The 18,114-nt window shown below is 35.4% G+C and overlaps 1 protein-coding gene across 1 annotated transcript in view; it reads left to right on the top strand.

The window, feature by feature from the left end:
* The first annotated feature begins 4,587 nt into the window (after positions 1–4,587).
* Positions 4,588–18,114, top strand: part of LOC143917677 (opioid-binding protein/cell adhesion molecule-like) — a 54,325-nt gene continuing 40,798 nt past the window's right edge. Inside the window, exons 1-3 of the mRNA XM_077439259.1 lie at positions 4,588–4,657; positions 4,888–5,135; positions 5,224–5,437. Coding sequence (XP_077295385.1) covers positions 4,588–4,657; positions 4,888–5,135; positions 5,224–5,437 — 532 coding nt within the window. The remainder of the gene's footprint in view (positions 4,658–4,887; positions 5,136–5,223; positions 5,438–18,114) is intronic.

The following is an 18,114-nucleotide window of genomic DNA, read 5'->3' on the forward strand; positions in this document are numbered from 1 at the left end:
TTAATGTCGGGAACTCTGATGCTCGAATAGACGCAATTAAGTATTGTGCTTTGAGTGGAGTTTAATATATAGGCTAAAGGATTGGCCGCCTTTTAATTTGTTGTACAACTATATTATTAAATTTTGTAGGCTTAGAAATTTTTGTACCATGTATGTATACATACATACATGCTTCGGACTGGAAGTCAGTAACTATAATATAACCGCAAATTATTTTTACAACGCTACTGAAAATTGATAACTTTAATGAAAATTTCATTGGTAATAAACTTTGTTTTTAACCCTCCCTCGCCGAAGTGGGGTATGCAAATGCCCCAATTTTTACATTTTTCGTAATAACTATGTGGTTTTCAAAGCTATTAACCCTATATTTCTTGTATTCCTAGAATAAACCACAGGAAATTTATTTTAATAGATTTTGTATGATTTAGAAAAGGGGTACATCGTACAAAAATACATTTATACATTTCTACTTTCCAAAGTATGATTTAAAGGCGGTAGCGATAAGACATGTTTTTGACAGTTCGCTTGCATATTCTTGTTGATCGATGAATCAATGCGAGAGAAAGAGACAGCTATATTTTCGTAAGCTTTTGTTTTCGTCGCTTTTGGCGCGTGACTATTGAGTCATGCAGTCGCCTGTTGTCGTTACCTATGGGCGTTTGTGTGTTCATGTCGTTGTTTTTTAATACAAAAGTAGTCAAAAACATGATATAGGACTAAATATTCTCTATGTTCTTTATAAAATGATTAATAAGATATATATTGAACCCATTTGTATTGATAAAACTGTATTTTGATTAAAAACTACTGGGGACTTAAAAACTCGACCCCTGTTTGGGACACTTGTTTGATCTCGACGCTCCGTCCTTCAAAAGGTTAAAAAATACTTTAACTCATTAATGGTCTAATGCAACATTTAAATATGCTGGATAAAATTGAAACTGTAGAAATGGGTCGATTTACAAATTTGAGATTATGTATTAATTCGATGACTGTCCAAAATTTATTTGCGTGCCTTTGGTGATATTTTGTATTTGTATTATAGATATATACCAGGAAAGCCTAACAGGTAGACCGTAATGTGCCTTCTTATACAATTAATTACAGCATTTTTGTTACATAAATCGCTGTATTTCGAAAGGCTGAAGAACACGAAATTAACAATGAATGAATTAATAAATAACATAAATCAAAGTCAGATATTTGTGACAAAGCGGGTAGGATGATTTTTGCCAATTTGATGGAGGACAACAATGAAATCAGATAAATTGGCAAACTCTAATAGGAAACGATTGGAGTCACAAATATCCAAGTCTGACCAGCAGCATAAATTCTTTTCAATCGAGGTCAGCTCATGGGATCGAGCCCAGCAACCACTCGGTGCTTAGTATCAACGCAACCAACGAGCCATGTTGCTGGCTAAATGTCCGTTTGGACAAGCGTTCGTCGACCAAGTGTACATCGGCTAAATGTCCATTCGGCCAATAGTCCGTTAATCCTTATGATTGACGGAGCTTTTGTGTCATTATTGCAATATATAATATCAACCAAGGTGACTAAATATACAAGTAATATTAATCTATATTCATTCAATTTGTACATACCTCCTTTACGTTTCACATGGCTTTCGTGTCAATGGTCATTTTTATTTATTAATTTAATAGTTTTGAACCATTGTGGCATTACAGGAAGAACCTAATGCGCCACAATGGCCTACATTTGAAAAATATATAAAAAAAGTAAACTGTAAATAAAGGAAAAAAGCAAAAGCAGAAAACATGGTAAAATAAAATAATAAAAAAAGTAACAAAAGGAAAATAATACATCATTCAGAGAGAAAAAAAAATAACAAAAGTGTAAAAATTAAAAATAAAATCCATCAATCCCATTCTTTGTTTACACTGAACAAAATTAAAATAGTATATAAAAATGTACAAAGGAGAAAAAAAAAAGTAAAATAAAATAAAACAAAATATGAATAAAATATAAAATCACAGCGAGGCCCAAATGGAAGAGAGCAGATTAAGATTCCACTCATTCATCACATTCAAATTAAGAAAGTAATGATGAGCGCAGGTTACCAGATAAATATGTTAAAATAACATCCGATAATCTACGCTCCCCAAGGTGGAAAATATCACATTCAGGGACAGCAGCAACGATTTCATTGAGAAGTCGAATAGCTCTTGGAATAGGAGCCATTCGAAAAAGAACTGTGCGAGCAGCAGGTACAACCATCAAATGATGATGTCTACCACGCACATAATTATTAGGGACATAAAGTCCCAACTGTTCCAGCAACAACGGGCATGACGTATTACCACGCAATAGCTGGAGAACGAAACGAATTAACGAGAAGTTTCTCCGAAGTTCAAGGGAACTATACCCAATCATGCCCAAAAGGAAAGGAGTAGGATAGAGATATGGGTAATACCCATACTCTTTCTTATAAAGAAAACGAAGAAATGCTTTTTGCACTTTTTCTATAATAAGAGAGTAGTTTGCTTCATGCGGATTCCACACAATTGCATTATACTCTAGCTTACTTCTAACAAGCGAGTTGAAAAGTAAGCAAGAAGACAAGGGGTTGGAGAATAATCTAGCATATCTCAAGACAAATCCAAGTCGGCGAAAGGAAACGTCAGCGATTGTCTTGATGTGGTTGTGAAAGGTGAATTGAGGATCAAAAGTGATACCCAAGTCGACCATTGATTCCACGCGCTTCAACAATACGGATCCAATGGAATATCCGTGACAATAGAGCGAATTCGCACGCATTTTTATCTCTTATCCGATCGTTTTTACATTGATTTTATTTTAAACTGTTGTTTTTCTCGTCGACATTTCAATGCATACTTTTAGAACTTGATACTTGATTTGAAATCCAAGTCACGATTTAATTTAAATTTAATCATAGCTTACTGGTAGAGCGAATGTATACCAGCAGAGAGGTCGTGAGTTTAAGTCCCGGCCGGAATCGAGTAATTATTCGATTCATATATGTGCAAATTGGAACCCAAATCGATCGTCTCCTGCTAGAATTTCTGATAATCTAGCTCAATTGTAATGTCCCCCCCTTCAGTTTCTTGCAAATTTTAGTTTCTACCATCTTAAAATTGTTGATTATTATAAATACATACATATGCTACTTTGAGTTTAAAATTCGTCGTATAACGAATTTTTTGAAACCGAATTGTTCAAAATGACAGTATTTTATTGTATAAAAATAATTAAATTATGTATAATGTTTGAAACTGTTAGTAATTGTACAAAAATCTGACCATAGGTGTCGCTTTAGTACAACCTGTCATGCCACGTCTAATCAAAATGTATTTATAAAATAAGCTCAATCTTAATAATATTTTTCTTTATTGTATTGCGAAAAATATGTTAAAATTTTAGGCAAAAATACATATTTATCTAAGAAAGTGACTCAAGTTAAAAAGATACGTTCTGTAGAGCAAAAGCTGATCTTAATAAAAGCTTTTAAAAACAAGACCAAAGCTGCACTAAATCCTAACGTAGCCATTTTTATTATGCTCTAAGGATGAGATTTAAATTGTTATTAAGAAAAGTGTATATCAGTGATTCACAGTGCAGCCACAATATGATTTTGCTACTGGCATGAAAATAATAAATGTGGAAGTTGACTATATGTATGTATGTATGTATCTACCTATACGTAAATCTAAAAATGGAGTTGCGAAAAACAGGCTTATGTTTTATTCATAATTCGTTTACAGCCCACAAATATGAAAATAGAATTGTTATATAATTAAAATATTCCACATCGAAATATATGTATATGAAGGTATTTAATTTTAGAAGTCTTTTTTATTTAAAATGAGCCTACGTTTTATAAAATTTGCCTGGGGTGCAACTTAGTATTTAGAACGTGTTGTTTTGACATTTAATAATTAAATTTATATAAAGGAGCTTTTTTTTTGCCTGCGGTGCACACAAAATTCTTCGTTCATAATGATTAAACATATCAAATAAAGGGAATGTTTTGTTATTTAAATTGCCTTCCTACTCCCCAAAAAGTAAGTAAAAAATAGCTTTAATCGCATCGATAAAAAAAGAGTTTGGTGAAAGTTTTAATTTCTTATTTCCGTGATTTACAAGTTAATATGTACATATGTACAAATATATATATGAAAGTATGTATTTGGTTCATCCTGCACTGTATAAATGAGTCTTATTTGTTTGATGCTATGTTATTGATTAATCGTCCACCAAAGTCGCGAATTCCAATTCAAATTCAACAATTCGTTCAATAAATAATTCATAATGGGATTACGGACATTTCAACCCTAAATTGGGACATTAAAGTTACGTCGGTATTATTAAGAAATCGCATTATATAATATTTAACCTCATTAAAAAAGTTTTCTTTGATCCCGAAAGGAGCAGAAAGAGAAAAATTAAATCGGATCGAATCGCGCTCAAAAGGAAAATCCCGAAGGTTTGCAGGGATTTCTTTTGCAATTTGTCGAGATTTCCGCGCCACTGCAGCACAGAGTACGTAGTGAAAGGGGAAAAAATACAGCTAGTTTCGAGTGAATCGAATTAAAAATTTAGAAAATGCTTCAGCAAAGTCGACACATCTCTCGAGACACTCATACAATATGCACGAGAACGGACGACCCGAAACGTAAGTATACAGTTTCTGTAAACTGCCAGCCGAGCAAGGGAAATTGAACTAGTCATTTACGTACATTATTCAAAGATGCAAAAAACATTCGCTTAATTTAATTCCACACCGATCGAATCACACAAATTCAATCTCGCATATTCTACGTTAATGTTATTCGACTTTGCCTCCACTTATCTATTAGTGGATTTATTCTAGCACAGTTCTAATGTAATTTAATGTTTCAATAGTGAAGCCCGAGCAGCCAAACCATCCAAACTTGGCTCGTGGTGTCGGCGGTAACCACTTCTGGTCTGAATTTCCGATCTATACCGAGTCTTACGAAGACGTCGATGATGACAAGCATCGTGACGGTGAGAGTACACCTACCCCTGAACCGCAGACTCACTTCTTGGATGGAAACTCCACAAGTGTCACCGCTCAATTAGGAGGAAAAGTTACGATGCATTGTAGAGTTGGACATCTCGGAGATAAAACGGTTCAGTATACATATATAACATATAAAATGGTTATATTGACAACATTTTATTAGTTCTTACTCTTGGGTTTTTCTATTACTTTGATAGATATCTTGGGTGAGACGTCGCGGCGAAGAATTAGTACTGCTATCTGCTGGTAGGCTTACTTTGGCCAGCGATGGAAGATGGAGCTTGCAAGCCGTGCCTCCAGGAGATTGGAGGATGGTCTTGAATCCTGTGGCCGCCAGGGATCAAGGGATCTACGAGTGCCAAGTCTCTACACACCCACCCATCGTGAGGCAAATTCAACTGACCGTACTAGGTGAGTACTATTTTTACAAGGTTTTTATTATGTACATATGTAGTTTCACTTTTTACTTTATGTTTGTACGTACCCACCCGGTAATGATCCCTGAACACGAATGTGTATTTTGAGGATAGTTTAAACCTCTTTTATCCCATCAATCTGAATCCTTATATTAAATAATTAATTAAATGCCAACTTTCAGTCGAATTCAAAGTCTCTTATATTATTTATGTATATGTATTTTATTCTGTCCTACACCAATCAATAGATTGGATTAAAACTTTGCACATACATAAAAAAGTATAGCGAATTTCAAAAATAAATTTTATTACTTTTATCAGTTGGCTGCCGATCGTGAAATAACTTATCTTTTCCTTTATAAATTTTTAAATAAATTGAAAAAAATGACTTGAGTCAAGTTCACCAATGCTTTGGTGATTGTAAAACCACTTAGAATGTAAAATATTGTACGCTTCGGAAGATAAATCACCCGTGAGACGCTGACGTATAAGGCGAGTCAATGCGGGACTCACAGGTGAGTCGCTGGCTTACAAAAGATTAACTGAATGTAGTGCTTTGAGGCTTGAATTTCAATATCTTTACACTTTTTTACAAAACTGTGTATTACTTTATGTCATCATCATCATCATCATCATCTACAGCCGCTCACCATCCACTGCTGGATGAAGGCCTCTCCAACACGCTTCCACTCGTCTCTGTTTTACGCAATTCTCATCCATTTCACCCCACACATTTTCTTAATTTCGTCTATCCATCTTCCCTGCACTCTTCCTTTTACCCCTACTTAATGTATTGAACTAAAATTTAATAACTATAAGTTACAACTTCAGATTTTAAGTAATTGGATAAATATGGTGAAGAGTGTGACAATAAAATAAAATCATGTTAAAAAAAAAAAAAAATATATATATATGTATATATATATATATATATATATATATATATATATATATATATATATATATATATATATATATATATATATATATATATTATTGTCACACAGACATAATTTTCACCAGATTTATTCAATTATGTGCAGCTTCGTTTCATTTTGACTGAAAATGCCAAATTATATTACACCAATATTATATAACAAATCTGATTTGGCCTTTTTAAGTCAAGATGACATAGAGCTGCACTTTAGATCTCCTTTTATTAATTTTCTTTAGTTTTTTTTTTTGTTTTATTTATGAAATATTTACACATTTCGTCGTGTCAACAAAGAATGATCAATGATGAAAACGAAAGTGCCACAAAACATGTATTGTGCCCTTTTTTTGTCTTTCTGTTTTAAGAAGCGTAATCCATCAATCATTTGTGTGCGATATTCTCACACTTACAATGTCACCCTGTACATAAGTACGAAAAAAATGGCAATGCTGTCTTCTTACGGATTTTCTTAAGGATATCATGTAACGTCTATGAGATTATTTATACGGTCCATTTTTTTATAAGATCAACCGATTCCTTTGAACTCGTTTCAGTCACTCACTCGACTCATTAATTGCGACATTAACGATCGGTGTCGAGCTTATTAGTCACATAATAAATTCAGCGATGAGCGAAAACTTCCACTTACCCGTCCTTTCGAAAATTTAGAGGGTGAACGCGGCCGAGGCTCGGCTTATCGTCAGTTCGGCTTATAAGCAAGAGACGCTTTAAAAAGTTTTAAGCCAACTTTATTATCGCCGGCTTGTGCCCTCGAGTGTTCAACACATTACGTACTCGCTTTGAAGACATTCTTGGCCCGTGTAGATCTCATTAAGAAAATTCCCTCGAGGAGCTTTCTTCCAATAAAAATTTTCCGAGAGTTTTCCCCCGGTCGCTCAGGGCTATAGATTATTTTAGAAGTAATTAAGACGGGTCGTCGGGATCGGATTTCCATTATATTATTCGAAATTAAAGAGATTTTCAGTTTGACTTTCGAATTATGCATATTATTCGCAGCTTCGGCACGGTCCGAAAGTTCAGTATTCTGCAGACGCATAGGAAATTAAAAAATAAATCGGCGAGGAATGATTTCACGCGATTTACTTACGATCACACTTGATTCCGACGACAAAAGTTTATACTTTCCAATATACATATGTACATTTGAGAAATATACATGTGTATAATTTCATTTATAGCTCCAATGCAAACCTGCTTTCAAGCATATTCATTACATCAAAACATTTCTACTGCGTAGTATCTTGAGAAACGTTGTTTTTATAAAGGGTGTTGTATCTTGAGAAAGGTTGTCCAGTTGTTTTAAATTAAATTTCTTCTGGGACGGGAAATATGAATGTATAATGATTTAGGTAGGTGTTCCAATTTTCGCATCAACAAATCGTCAGGTAAAACCAGCAAACTTGGACATCGATTTGGATATTATAATGCCTTCATTTGATTGCTCAAAAAAGTGGGTCAGTAGCTTGAAGAAATGCATAGTAAACAAATTAAACACGTTTAGATCAAGTTATAATATTAAAAAAATAATCAATTTAATCTGACATTTGGTTTGTAATTTGCCATATGAAACTCTACATATTGTGCTGCATATACGCACACAAAATTGATATTCTAATTTTATAGAATGAATAGTTTTATCAATCAAATTAAAATATTAACTGATCAAACTAATAAATTAATTGACCTAATGCATACATATTTAGTTACTAGGGGTTTTAAATCTGTGTATTTGAATACTTTTTATACGAACTATTTTTTTTTTCGAACTACAGCACATTTGATTTTATTTCTAATCAGATTTTGATTCTGTTGAAATTTTAATTATGTATATCTCGACATTTCTAAAACTTCATCTAAATAATTTAAATGTCAATATTTGAATAATTCGAATATACCAAATATTTATTATTACTTATGATATATTTATTTGTTTACAATCGATTAAGGTTATCAAAGCCTTGATCGATTATAAACTAACTGGTCGTTTAAATTAAAAACTACAAACCGACTGTAATCAATAACTTACTAAAAATTTTGTTAGTACTTTTTATGACTAAAAAATCGAATACATTTCATATCAGTCAAGGTTTTAACGTATGTACATATAACTCGTAATAAAAGTAAAATTTTCAATGTAAATTAATTATTCACGATATAATTTTGGATAAATTTTTTTAAATATTGACGTAACTCAAAGCGTTACATAATATAAATAGAATACATAATATAAATTGAATTTTGAAAGGCTTAAACAGTAATTTTAGAACGTTAAGCACTTAAACCTTGGATGTTTTAACTTTGAATCGCTTTGAAAACAACGTTCTACCATTACATACTAAAAGATCTAAGAACACGAGAACTTCGTTGTACTTTATTAAATATTCCAAAATTGCACACTTACATACATATATACAATATAATTATGAAATAAAAATAAGTACATAGCTATATATAGGTACGTATATGCATATTTCGAAAATATTCATAATTTTTCGTGACATATTTATGCCACTAGTTCAAACAGTTTAACTCAAGTGACGTACATAGTTCATTTTGACTTTCATTTAGTGATGCTTTTTGATTTATCGTCTCTACATTCCGCTTGAACAAATCCGCATTTTTCCGATACGAATCTGCGGGACTTACACATGTCACAAAGCTTTAAGGGCTTGGCTCACGTCGCACACCCTCCCGCCCTAAAACATTATTTGAACCAAAATACAAAAAAAAAGAGAGGAGCGGACAGAAAAAAAAGAAAACAACAAAAGACTTTACAACACATATGTAGCCGTAAAGCCGACTTTTATGACATTCTTTCCGCTCCTTTTTTTATCTCCTGCCCGGTAACGAAACGTCCGCTTCGTTATCTGAAATGACTTTTTTCGTCCGCTGTTTATTTTATAGTTAGCATTTGAATTTGCGCTAAATTTGAATTGTGACGCCCTTCAATTTAGTAAAAGTGCGACGACGAGTTTAATATACGACCTACATTCTTCCTAAGTTCGGTGTACGTAAATTTAACACGATTGTTTTAATTCTTTGTTTATTCAACTTATCATAATTTAAAATAAATTACTTGAAAGTTTGCTACAGAAGAAATATAATCCAAAAATACAACACTAGAATATAAAATGAAATATATATGTATACAAATTACGAAGCGTGACAAATAATTATGTAAAATACTCGAGAAGGATTGAATATCAAAATCCTCTGCTTTGTACTTCGTTATTTTAACGAGTAGAAACAGCATTTTTATTTCGAATATGTAGTTGAAATTCCCAGCGTTGCTCGGGTGATGGTAAAAAGTCAGTACTGGAGTATTTCAGTACATGCCATAGTCTACGTTCTTAATTAGAGTACCATAATATGCATACATAGTACATTTGCATACCAAATTAAGAGAAAAAAAATAGTCATCTTTATTTATAAGATGAGACAAATAATTCGGCGTTCCTTGGCTAAGCAAAAGTATAATAATTTTTAAAGATATAAGCAAACAAACATTCATTTTTATAATACATACAAAAATAACAAGTGAAAAACTTATAAAGAAATCGTAGCAATATTGAAAAAATATTCTAAAAAATAAAATACATCATTATTTCACTCGCTGTTTTAATACAAATATATTTTATACAAAAGCTTGTAAACACGAGCTTTTGAAAAAGTACTTTGAATATTTCAAACAAAACATATTTATATTTAATGACTTTGGTTTTACATCTATTTTATTGAGCTGTAATATAAAAATATTTGAACTAAATAGCAGCGTGGACTAGTGGTTAGGAACACAATGATAACGGGTCGAGTCTCACTGATTGCTGCTGGCCAGACCTTGGTTTATGATTCCAGGTCGATCGTTTCCTATCAGAGTTTGCCAATTTATCTGATTTTCATTGAAACAGTTGCAACAATTTGGCAACCTTTACCCATTGGCCGCAATTTTAGATTTTTCAGCATCTTGAATTTCGCTGATTCGTATAAAAATGCTGCAAATTTTTTCATAAATGTCTCGCAAATTTTTGAATTTTTTAGCATCTCAAAATTTGACGATTTATATTTAAATAAATACTCCGAAAATGTAAGTTTATCAAAATTTTTTCGACGGATATCTCTCTGTTGCTTTGTTAAAAATATTCTAAAAATTGTATATCGATGTTTGTAATTGGCTAGGAAGGTGCATTGGGGTTTACCTGTTAGGCCTTCCTGGTATTCATATGTATGTATATGTAAATATATACAGAGGTGTGACACAATGGATGGACCACTAAGGTTAAATAGTAAAGCAGGCTACTGAATGCAAATATGAACAAAAATTTGTGAAATTTAAGATTGAATATGCTAGTTAGGGTTCAGGTAGTGACCCAAGTTGAAAATAAAAAAAGGGGTCGAAAGGGGATGCAAAGTCGGTCAATTAGCAGTTTTTCAAGACGTTTCGGGAAAAAAATTCATATTTTATTTCACATAAGATTTATTTAAATTTTATTTCAATATTAAACCTTTTTTGTTCATTACTAGTTTATATTACAATTGTTCACGCATTTTTAATAAAAAAAAAAAGTAAAAATGTATATCGAGTGATTTTTAGTTTTTTTTTAAAAACCACCTAAAAATAAAATAATTGACGCTGTTAAATTTTCAATCGCTAAGATTATTGAAACCAAAGTTTATTTACATCAATAAATTGGGCTAACTTATGAAATCGTAGCAGTAGTAAAAAAAATCTAAAAAAAAACTCATCATTAAAAGCCGTGCTATTTTTAAATACAAAATATATTTTTTGCAAAAGCTTATGCTTTGGTAAGACCGGTTTTGAATAGCTTAAAAAAAGGATATTTAATGGCTTTGGTATTATTTATTTATTTATTGAAATTTATTGAAAAATTAACAGATGTATACATGCATAAGAACAAAGAGTAATTATATAATATATATATACTAGCTGTATTACCCGGCTTCGCTCAGTGTTTATAATATAAACCGCTTAAACATGACTAAGCTAATTTAATTAAAAAAAAAAAAAAATTAAAAAAAAATTTAAAAATTAAAAAAAAAAATAAAAAAAAAATAAAAAAAAAATCAAAAAAAAAAATTAAAAAAAAAATAAAAAAAAAAATAAAAAAAAAAATAAAAAAAAAATTTTTAAAAAATCAAAAAAAAAAATCAAAATTTTTTTTTGCCTTCTAGGGCTTCGCCCTCGGCGCCCCCCTGAGCCTTTGCCTTCTAGGGCTTCGCCCCTCCACGCCCCATGAGCAATTGCCGTTTAGGGCTTCGCCCCCCTTAGTTAATGCCTTTTAGGGCTTCGCCCCTCCGCACCCCCATGCTTAAATGCCGTCTAGGGCTTCGCCCCCCTTAGTTAATGCCTTTTAGGGCTTCGCCCCCCGCGCCCCCAAGATTAATTGCCGTTTAGGGCTTCGCCCCCCTTAGTTAATGCCTTTTAGGGCTTCGCCCCTCCGCGCCCCCATGATTAAATGCCGTCTAAGGCTTCGCTCCCATGATCAGTTGCCTTTTAGGGCTTCGCCCCCCACGCCCCCAAGATTAATTGCCGTTTAGGGCTTCGCCCCCCTTAGTTAATGCCTTTTAGGGCTTCGCCCCTCCGCGCCCCCATGATTAAATGCCGTCTAAGGCTTCGCCCCCATGATCAGTTGCCTTTTAGGGCTTCGCCCCCCGCGCCCCCAAGATTAATTGCCGTTTAGGGCTTCGCACCCCTTAGTTAATGCCTTTTAGGGCTTCGCCCCTCCGCGCCCCCATGATTAAATGCCGTCTAAGGCTTCGCCCCCATGATGAGTTGCCTTTTAGGGCTTCGCCCCCCGCGCCCCCAAGATTAATTGCCGTTTAGGGCTTCGCCCCCATGATCAGTTGCCTTTTAGGGCTTCGCCCCTCCGCGCCCCCATGATTAATTGCCGTCTAGGGCTTCGCCCCCCTTAGTTAATGCCTATTAGGGCTTGCGCCCCATGAGGCTGGGCCCCCCGGGCCCCCTTCGGGGCCCCACGGGGCTGCGCCCCTTGTGGCGCCCCCTTTTGAGCCCCATGGGGCTGCGCCCCATGAGGCTGGGCCCCCCGGGCCCCCTTCGGGGCCCCACGGGGCTGCGCCCCTTGTGGCGCCCCCTTTTGAGCCCCATGGGGCTGCGCCCCATGAGGCTGGGCCCCACGGGGCTGCGCCCCTTGTGGCGCCCCCTTTTGCCCCCATGAGGCTGGGCCCCCCGGGCCCCCTTCGGGGCCCCACGGGGCTGCGCCCCTTGTGGCGCCCCCTTTTGAGCCTCATGGGGCTGCGCCCCATGAGGCTGGGCCCCCCGGGCCCCCTTCGGGGCCCCACGGGGCTGCGCCCCTTGTGGCGCCCCCTTTTGAGCCCCATGGGGCTGCGCCCCATGAGGCTGGGCCCCCCGGGCCCCCTTCGGGGCCCCACGGGGCTGCGCCCCTTGTGGCGCCCCCTTTTGAGCCCCATGGGGCTGCGCCCCATGAGGCTGGGCCCCCCGGGCCCCCTTCGGGGCCCCACGGGGCTGCGCCCCTTGTGGCGCCCCCTTTTGAGCCCCATGGGGCTGCGCCCCATGAGGCTGGGCCCCCCGGGCCCCCTTCGGGGCCCCACGGGGCTGCGCCCCTTGTGGCGCCCCCTTTTGAGCCCCATGGGGCTGCGCCCCATGAGGCTGGGCCCCCCGCGCCCCCTTCGGGGCTTCACGGGGCTGCGCCCCTTGTGGCACCCCCTTTTGAGCCCCATGGGGCTGCGCCCCATGAGGCTGGGCCCCCCGGGCCCCCTTCGGGGCCCCACGGGGCTGCGCCCCTTGTGGCGCCCCCTTTTGAGCCCCACGGGGCTGCGCCCCTTGTGGCGCCCCTGGCGGGGCCCCATGAAACTACTCGCCTTGCGCCCCCGCGGGGGTGAATCCATTGAATCGAAAAAAACAAATCGGCGCCCATGGATCGAAAAAAAAAAAATCGAATCACGTGTTCGATGACGTCACCGATCTACGGACGACGACGACGAAGACGACGAAAACGACGACCAAGGATACATACAAAGTCTCTTTCCAAATTATAGATTAGATATAACATCCGAGTCCAATAACAGATTTTTACAAAGATACACAAATGAAAAAGATAAATACAAGATAAACAAATGAAAAAGAAAATAATAAAAGCTATAACATGACTAAATAGCACATTGCATAACTAAACTAAATTGTTAAAATATTGGAAAAAGGTTATAAAATAGAATAAAAGAAGAAATGGATCAATCGGTCAAGATTCTTTTGATATTAGTCCTGAATTGATGTAGAGAAATACCGAACAGATCAACCCCATTCAGCTCCCCGTTAAACATACGATAAACACGCTGCAGATAAGAATATTTTTGGGAATTAGTATTGAAAGGATTAAGCGAAAAGAGTGCAACGTGTCAGAATACCAAGGTCGTTTTTTACGTCGTTTTTTTGAGGAAAGACATAAAATTGGTTTAACTATTAAATATTTATCAGATCTAAAAATGTTAAATACAGTTAAATATGAAAACAAAAACTAATATTTGCATTTTATAATATATAAAGTTATAATTAACATTTCAAAATATGCATATGCTCATATTTACAATGAGGACGTGCAATCGCAATGCATTATTCATCGGTCGGTTGGATGCCTAATTAAGGGTAGACGTCAAAAAGTTTTAATCGAAAAATGACAGAATTCGCGACAGTACAGTATAAAATTTCATTTTTAAACCGGAAGTGTAGGAAAAGGTGGAGATAATTTTAAATTTTAAATATCACATTTTCAGATTGAGTTCATGGTAGTACGCGACGAGTGGAGAGTTGCCCTGTTTCATCGCCCAGTTTGGAAAACTTCTTGCACGACATTTTCAGCTGCTTCCTCCTCCTTGCAAATACCCAACAGTGTCCTAAACGCTAAAAGCGCATTAGCAGGGACGGCGCTGGAATTACCATGCGGTCGCCCCAGGTCGGGCCGCCCCCCACTAATCATCCTGCGGCAAGTCCCCCTAGTGTAGAGTTGTGCCCCACTTACAGCGTGAAAATTTTCACTTTTTACTCCGCAAAAAAAAAAATAAGAAAACCGCAAGCCGCACACACACGCACGGCGAAAGCGAACCTGTTCATTCCGACCTCAGATTCAAACTTTGATAATTTAACCGCAAAGTTCGAAAGGGAGGAAAAAAGTTTGACAATATAACGTTGGTGAGCGCCAACTTTCACTCGCCAACGCGTGTGTGCAGCAATTTCAAAAATGTTCAACGAAGGCTTTTCTCCCTGTAGATTTCCCTGTTGTCGCTAATTGCGCTTGAGTAGTCAACCCCTAAGCTGTTCGAGCGAATTCGAGTTGACGCCTGTGTTTGAATTTTTAATTTATCGGTTCGTGTTGTGTTTGACGTACATATCATCACATCATCATCATATATATAATATCGCCATTCTGTCTGTCTGCGATAACGCTTGCTGTACTATAATAGTAGATTCGATTCGACATACATATTTATTTACAAATTTGCCATAGTGACTTTACAGATTAGCTCCAAGTCGTCACTAATGCTCCATAAAAAGAAAATTAAACAATAAAATTCAAATATATTAATTAAAAACAAATATTGATAAAACAAATATTGATAAAACAAATATTGATAAAACAAATATAAAGATCTAAAATATAAAAATATAAAAATATGAAATATAAAAATAAAAAAAAATAAAAATATGAAATGTAAAAATACCAATAATTTTATTTTACTACCGCCATATATGTTTAAAACTAAAAACTGAAATTCAAATTTAAAACGCGTTTAAATCGATATTTTTTCTCTATCGTAATGGCGGAGGATACATTTACTTATATTGATGACCAAAATGAGCAATATGGCAAAGTATGAAAGCGATCGGATAAGAGGCAATTTTTTTCCTGGATTGTAATTGTAAGTGAAGCTAAAAGGAGGTATGTAAAAATATAAAAATATGAAATATAAAAATATAACATGTTATAAGGTGCTACGGTCTCAAACTAAATAATACCTCAACCAGATCAGTATATTTCAGATTAAACAAATCCAATCTAATAGAAATCCGGTTGAGGAGCTAGATGCCCCTGGCGACAGGGGACGAAAGCATTAAATTGGTACGTCACAGCTAAACCGCTGCCAACAAAATGTATACGAATATAATAATAAAAGAAAAAAAAAGGAAAATGCGCGCACCCCATGGGGACGAGAAGGCATATCAGGGGGTGTGGGGAGCGTTTCTAACAATATAAATTTAGTTTTGTGATATTTGAAAACTATTTTAATATTCGATGACATCGGCCAATTTTTTTCGTGACGAACGTGCTTGGGTAGCGATAACTAAAATAAAAATTTATGGCAGGATATCGCGTCAAGCTCTCTCCTCATTTCTCGCAAATAATAACTACAGTTTTCTCAGAATTTGGCAGATAGCAAAAAACTATAGATAGACAGATCGATAACAAAAAACTATCTGTGCGCTAAGAAAAAAAAAACTTAAAGATTCCAAAACTCATTTTTCAAGGGGGTGCGGGAACATATTTTCAGATTCAAAGGGGTGCGGCTAACTGCAAAGGTTAAAAACCACTGCATTAGACCCACCTTATCCAGATTGTTCTTAAAAAATAAAAGTATTTATCAAAATTTGTAACTATGGATTATAAAGAACCCTACAATGTAAAAAAAAAATAATAGTACCAATACTAATATAGTAAAACAAAGTTTAAGTTGATTTACAAGCAATTATGAATTTTAAAATTTTCCGTATGATGGATATTACAATAGTAGGAGTCAATATGAAAATTATTTAACCTCCGTTAACTGTACAGAAGGGATGAATAAAATCATTTCATTAGCTATACAAATATACATCTCCAATGTACATATTGGTACATACGTATTATATAATATAAGAATATATTTTATAATTTTACCTAAAAGTAAAATTTACATTTTCACTTTACATATACATATATGTTCATAAAATTGTTGATTTTACATATACATATATGTTTTTCTTGCATTATAATATGTATGTGAATATTTTAATTCATCTTTGTCTATTTTAAAACTTTGTAAAAACCCTTTTCATAAAATAATGACGTCCACATACCATTAAGTTTAAATAATAATAATGTTTGCGGTGGCGAATAGTTATCTATTCCACAGTAAAACAAATCCATGGTGAATAATAAACTATGTTTACACAGAGAGTATTACCACATTAATTTACATTATCATAATAACATCTTAAAACACTATTCCGAGGTCGAAATTTTAGACTTAATACGTATTCCTCGTAATTAAATTCGAAATTCAATCCAGATGCAAAATTAAATACATTAAAGTCATATGTATGTATAATAAATGTAGATATCGTTTGATTGTCATAGCATTTATCCCAATTGGGTATTGATATTTACGATCAATTAATATTGCGATCTTAACTTTATGCGAATAATAGGTTTGATAGATAAAATATTGCATTCGGGAAAATATTTGACCTCGGAAATTTAACTGCTTTTTTCTAGAAACGTGTGTTTGCATACTTTGAAGATAATTTTGTAATAACTTAATTCAAACATACTGAAACTTTGTATTAACGATATGCTAATAGTTTCCATAACAACTATAGCGAGAAACAAATACATAGGGACCATGCATGAGTATGCACTGGTGTTTTTATAAATACTTTTATATAAAACTAGTGGTGCTACCCGGCTTCGCTCGGTATTATACGGCGATAGCAGCAGAGACCGCCGCTTTTCTGTCCGCTCACCACGACTGCCTGTAAACTATGTACTTCTAAAAAATCGGACCATAAAAAAATCTCCATTTGTTTTTTTATTAAATTTATGTACGTATATTTGAATCGAAAAAAAATATATTATTTAACGAGTGACCAATCACAAACGTTTTTGACCAATCCAGCCAATCGGACACGACTTTGACGGCAGCCAATCAGAAACGACTTTGAGGACAGCCAATCAGAAATGAATTACAGACGTCGTTTCAGTTTTAAATATAAAATTTTAGTTTTAAAAAGCATCAGATGGATTCCCGTAGCCTATCTTTACTTGATATTTTACGGTAGATGTGTGATGAGAAATTATGATCATATTTGTACATATATATACATACATACATGTAATTTGATAGACCCGGATATGTACACACCCGGTCCACCCCTTCGTCTTTAAAGTGGATTTCCTTCATGTGTCGATCTCTTTGTGTTTTTGCTTGAACGTAACGCTTCTTATACGTTTTATCCGTTTTAAACCGATGTGTATGTAAATATTTAACTTTTTGTTGAATATTATGTACATAGGACTCCATTGATCTCATTTAAAATTCAAATTAATACATTTGTGTTGCATTTGCGTTTGTATTTGATCATTTTTTAATAAGATCTGTGAGGTTGGAGTTCTAAAGACGGCTGAGTTATACATACAGTGTATGTATATAGACTCACACTTTATCACTCTTTGAACGTGAAAGTTTTTAATTTCGTTTCGCCAAGAGTAAATGTCGTTCTGCTAATTAAATGTAATTTATTTCAAGTTTCGCCGTGTTGCTAAATTGAAAATGTTTCGCGTTCGTTTTTGTAATGAGCATCCCTCCGGTAATTAGGGGATGACGTAAATTTACACAGAATGAACTATGTCGGCGATGCACACGACTCGAAACTAGCGTGCTTAACGTTCCGGATAAAAAACACATAAATA

The sequence above is a fragment of the Arctopsyche grandis genome, chromosome 10 (assembly GCF_051622035.1).
Source record: "Arctopsyche grandis isolate Sample6627 chromosome 10, ASM5162203v2, whole genome shotgun sequence".
In the NCBI taxonomy this organism is placed as follows: Eukaryota; Metazoa; Arthropoda; class Insecta; order Trichoptera; family Hydropsychidae; genus Arctopsyche; species Arctopsyche grandis.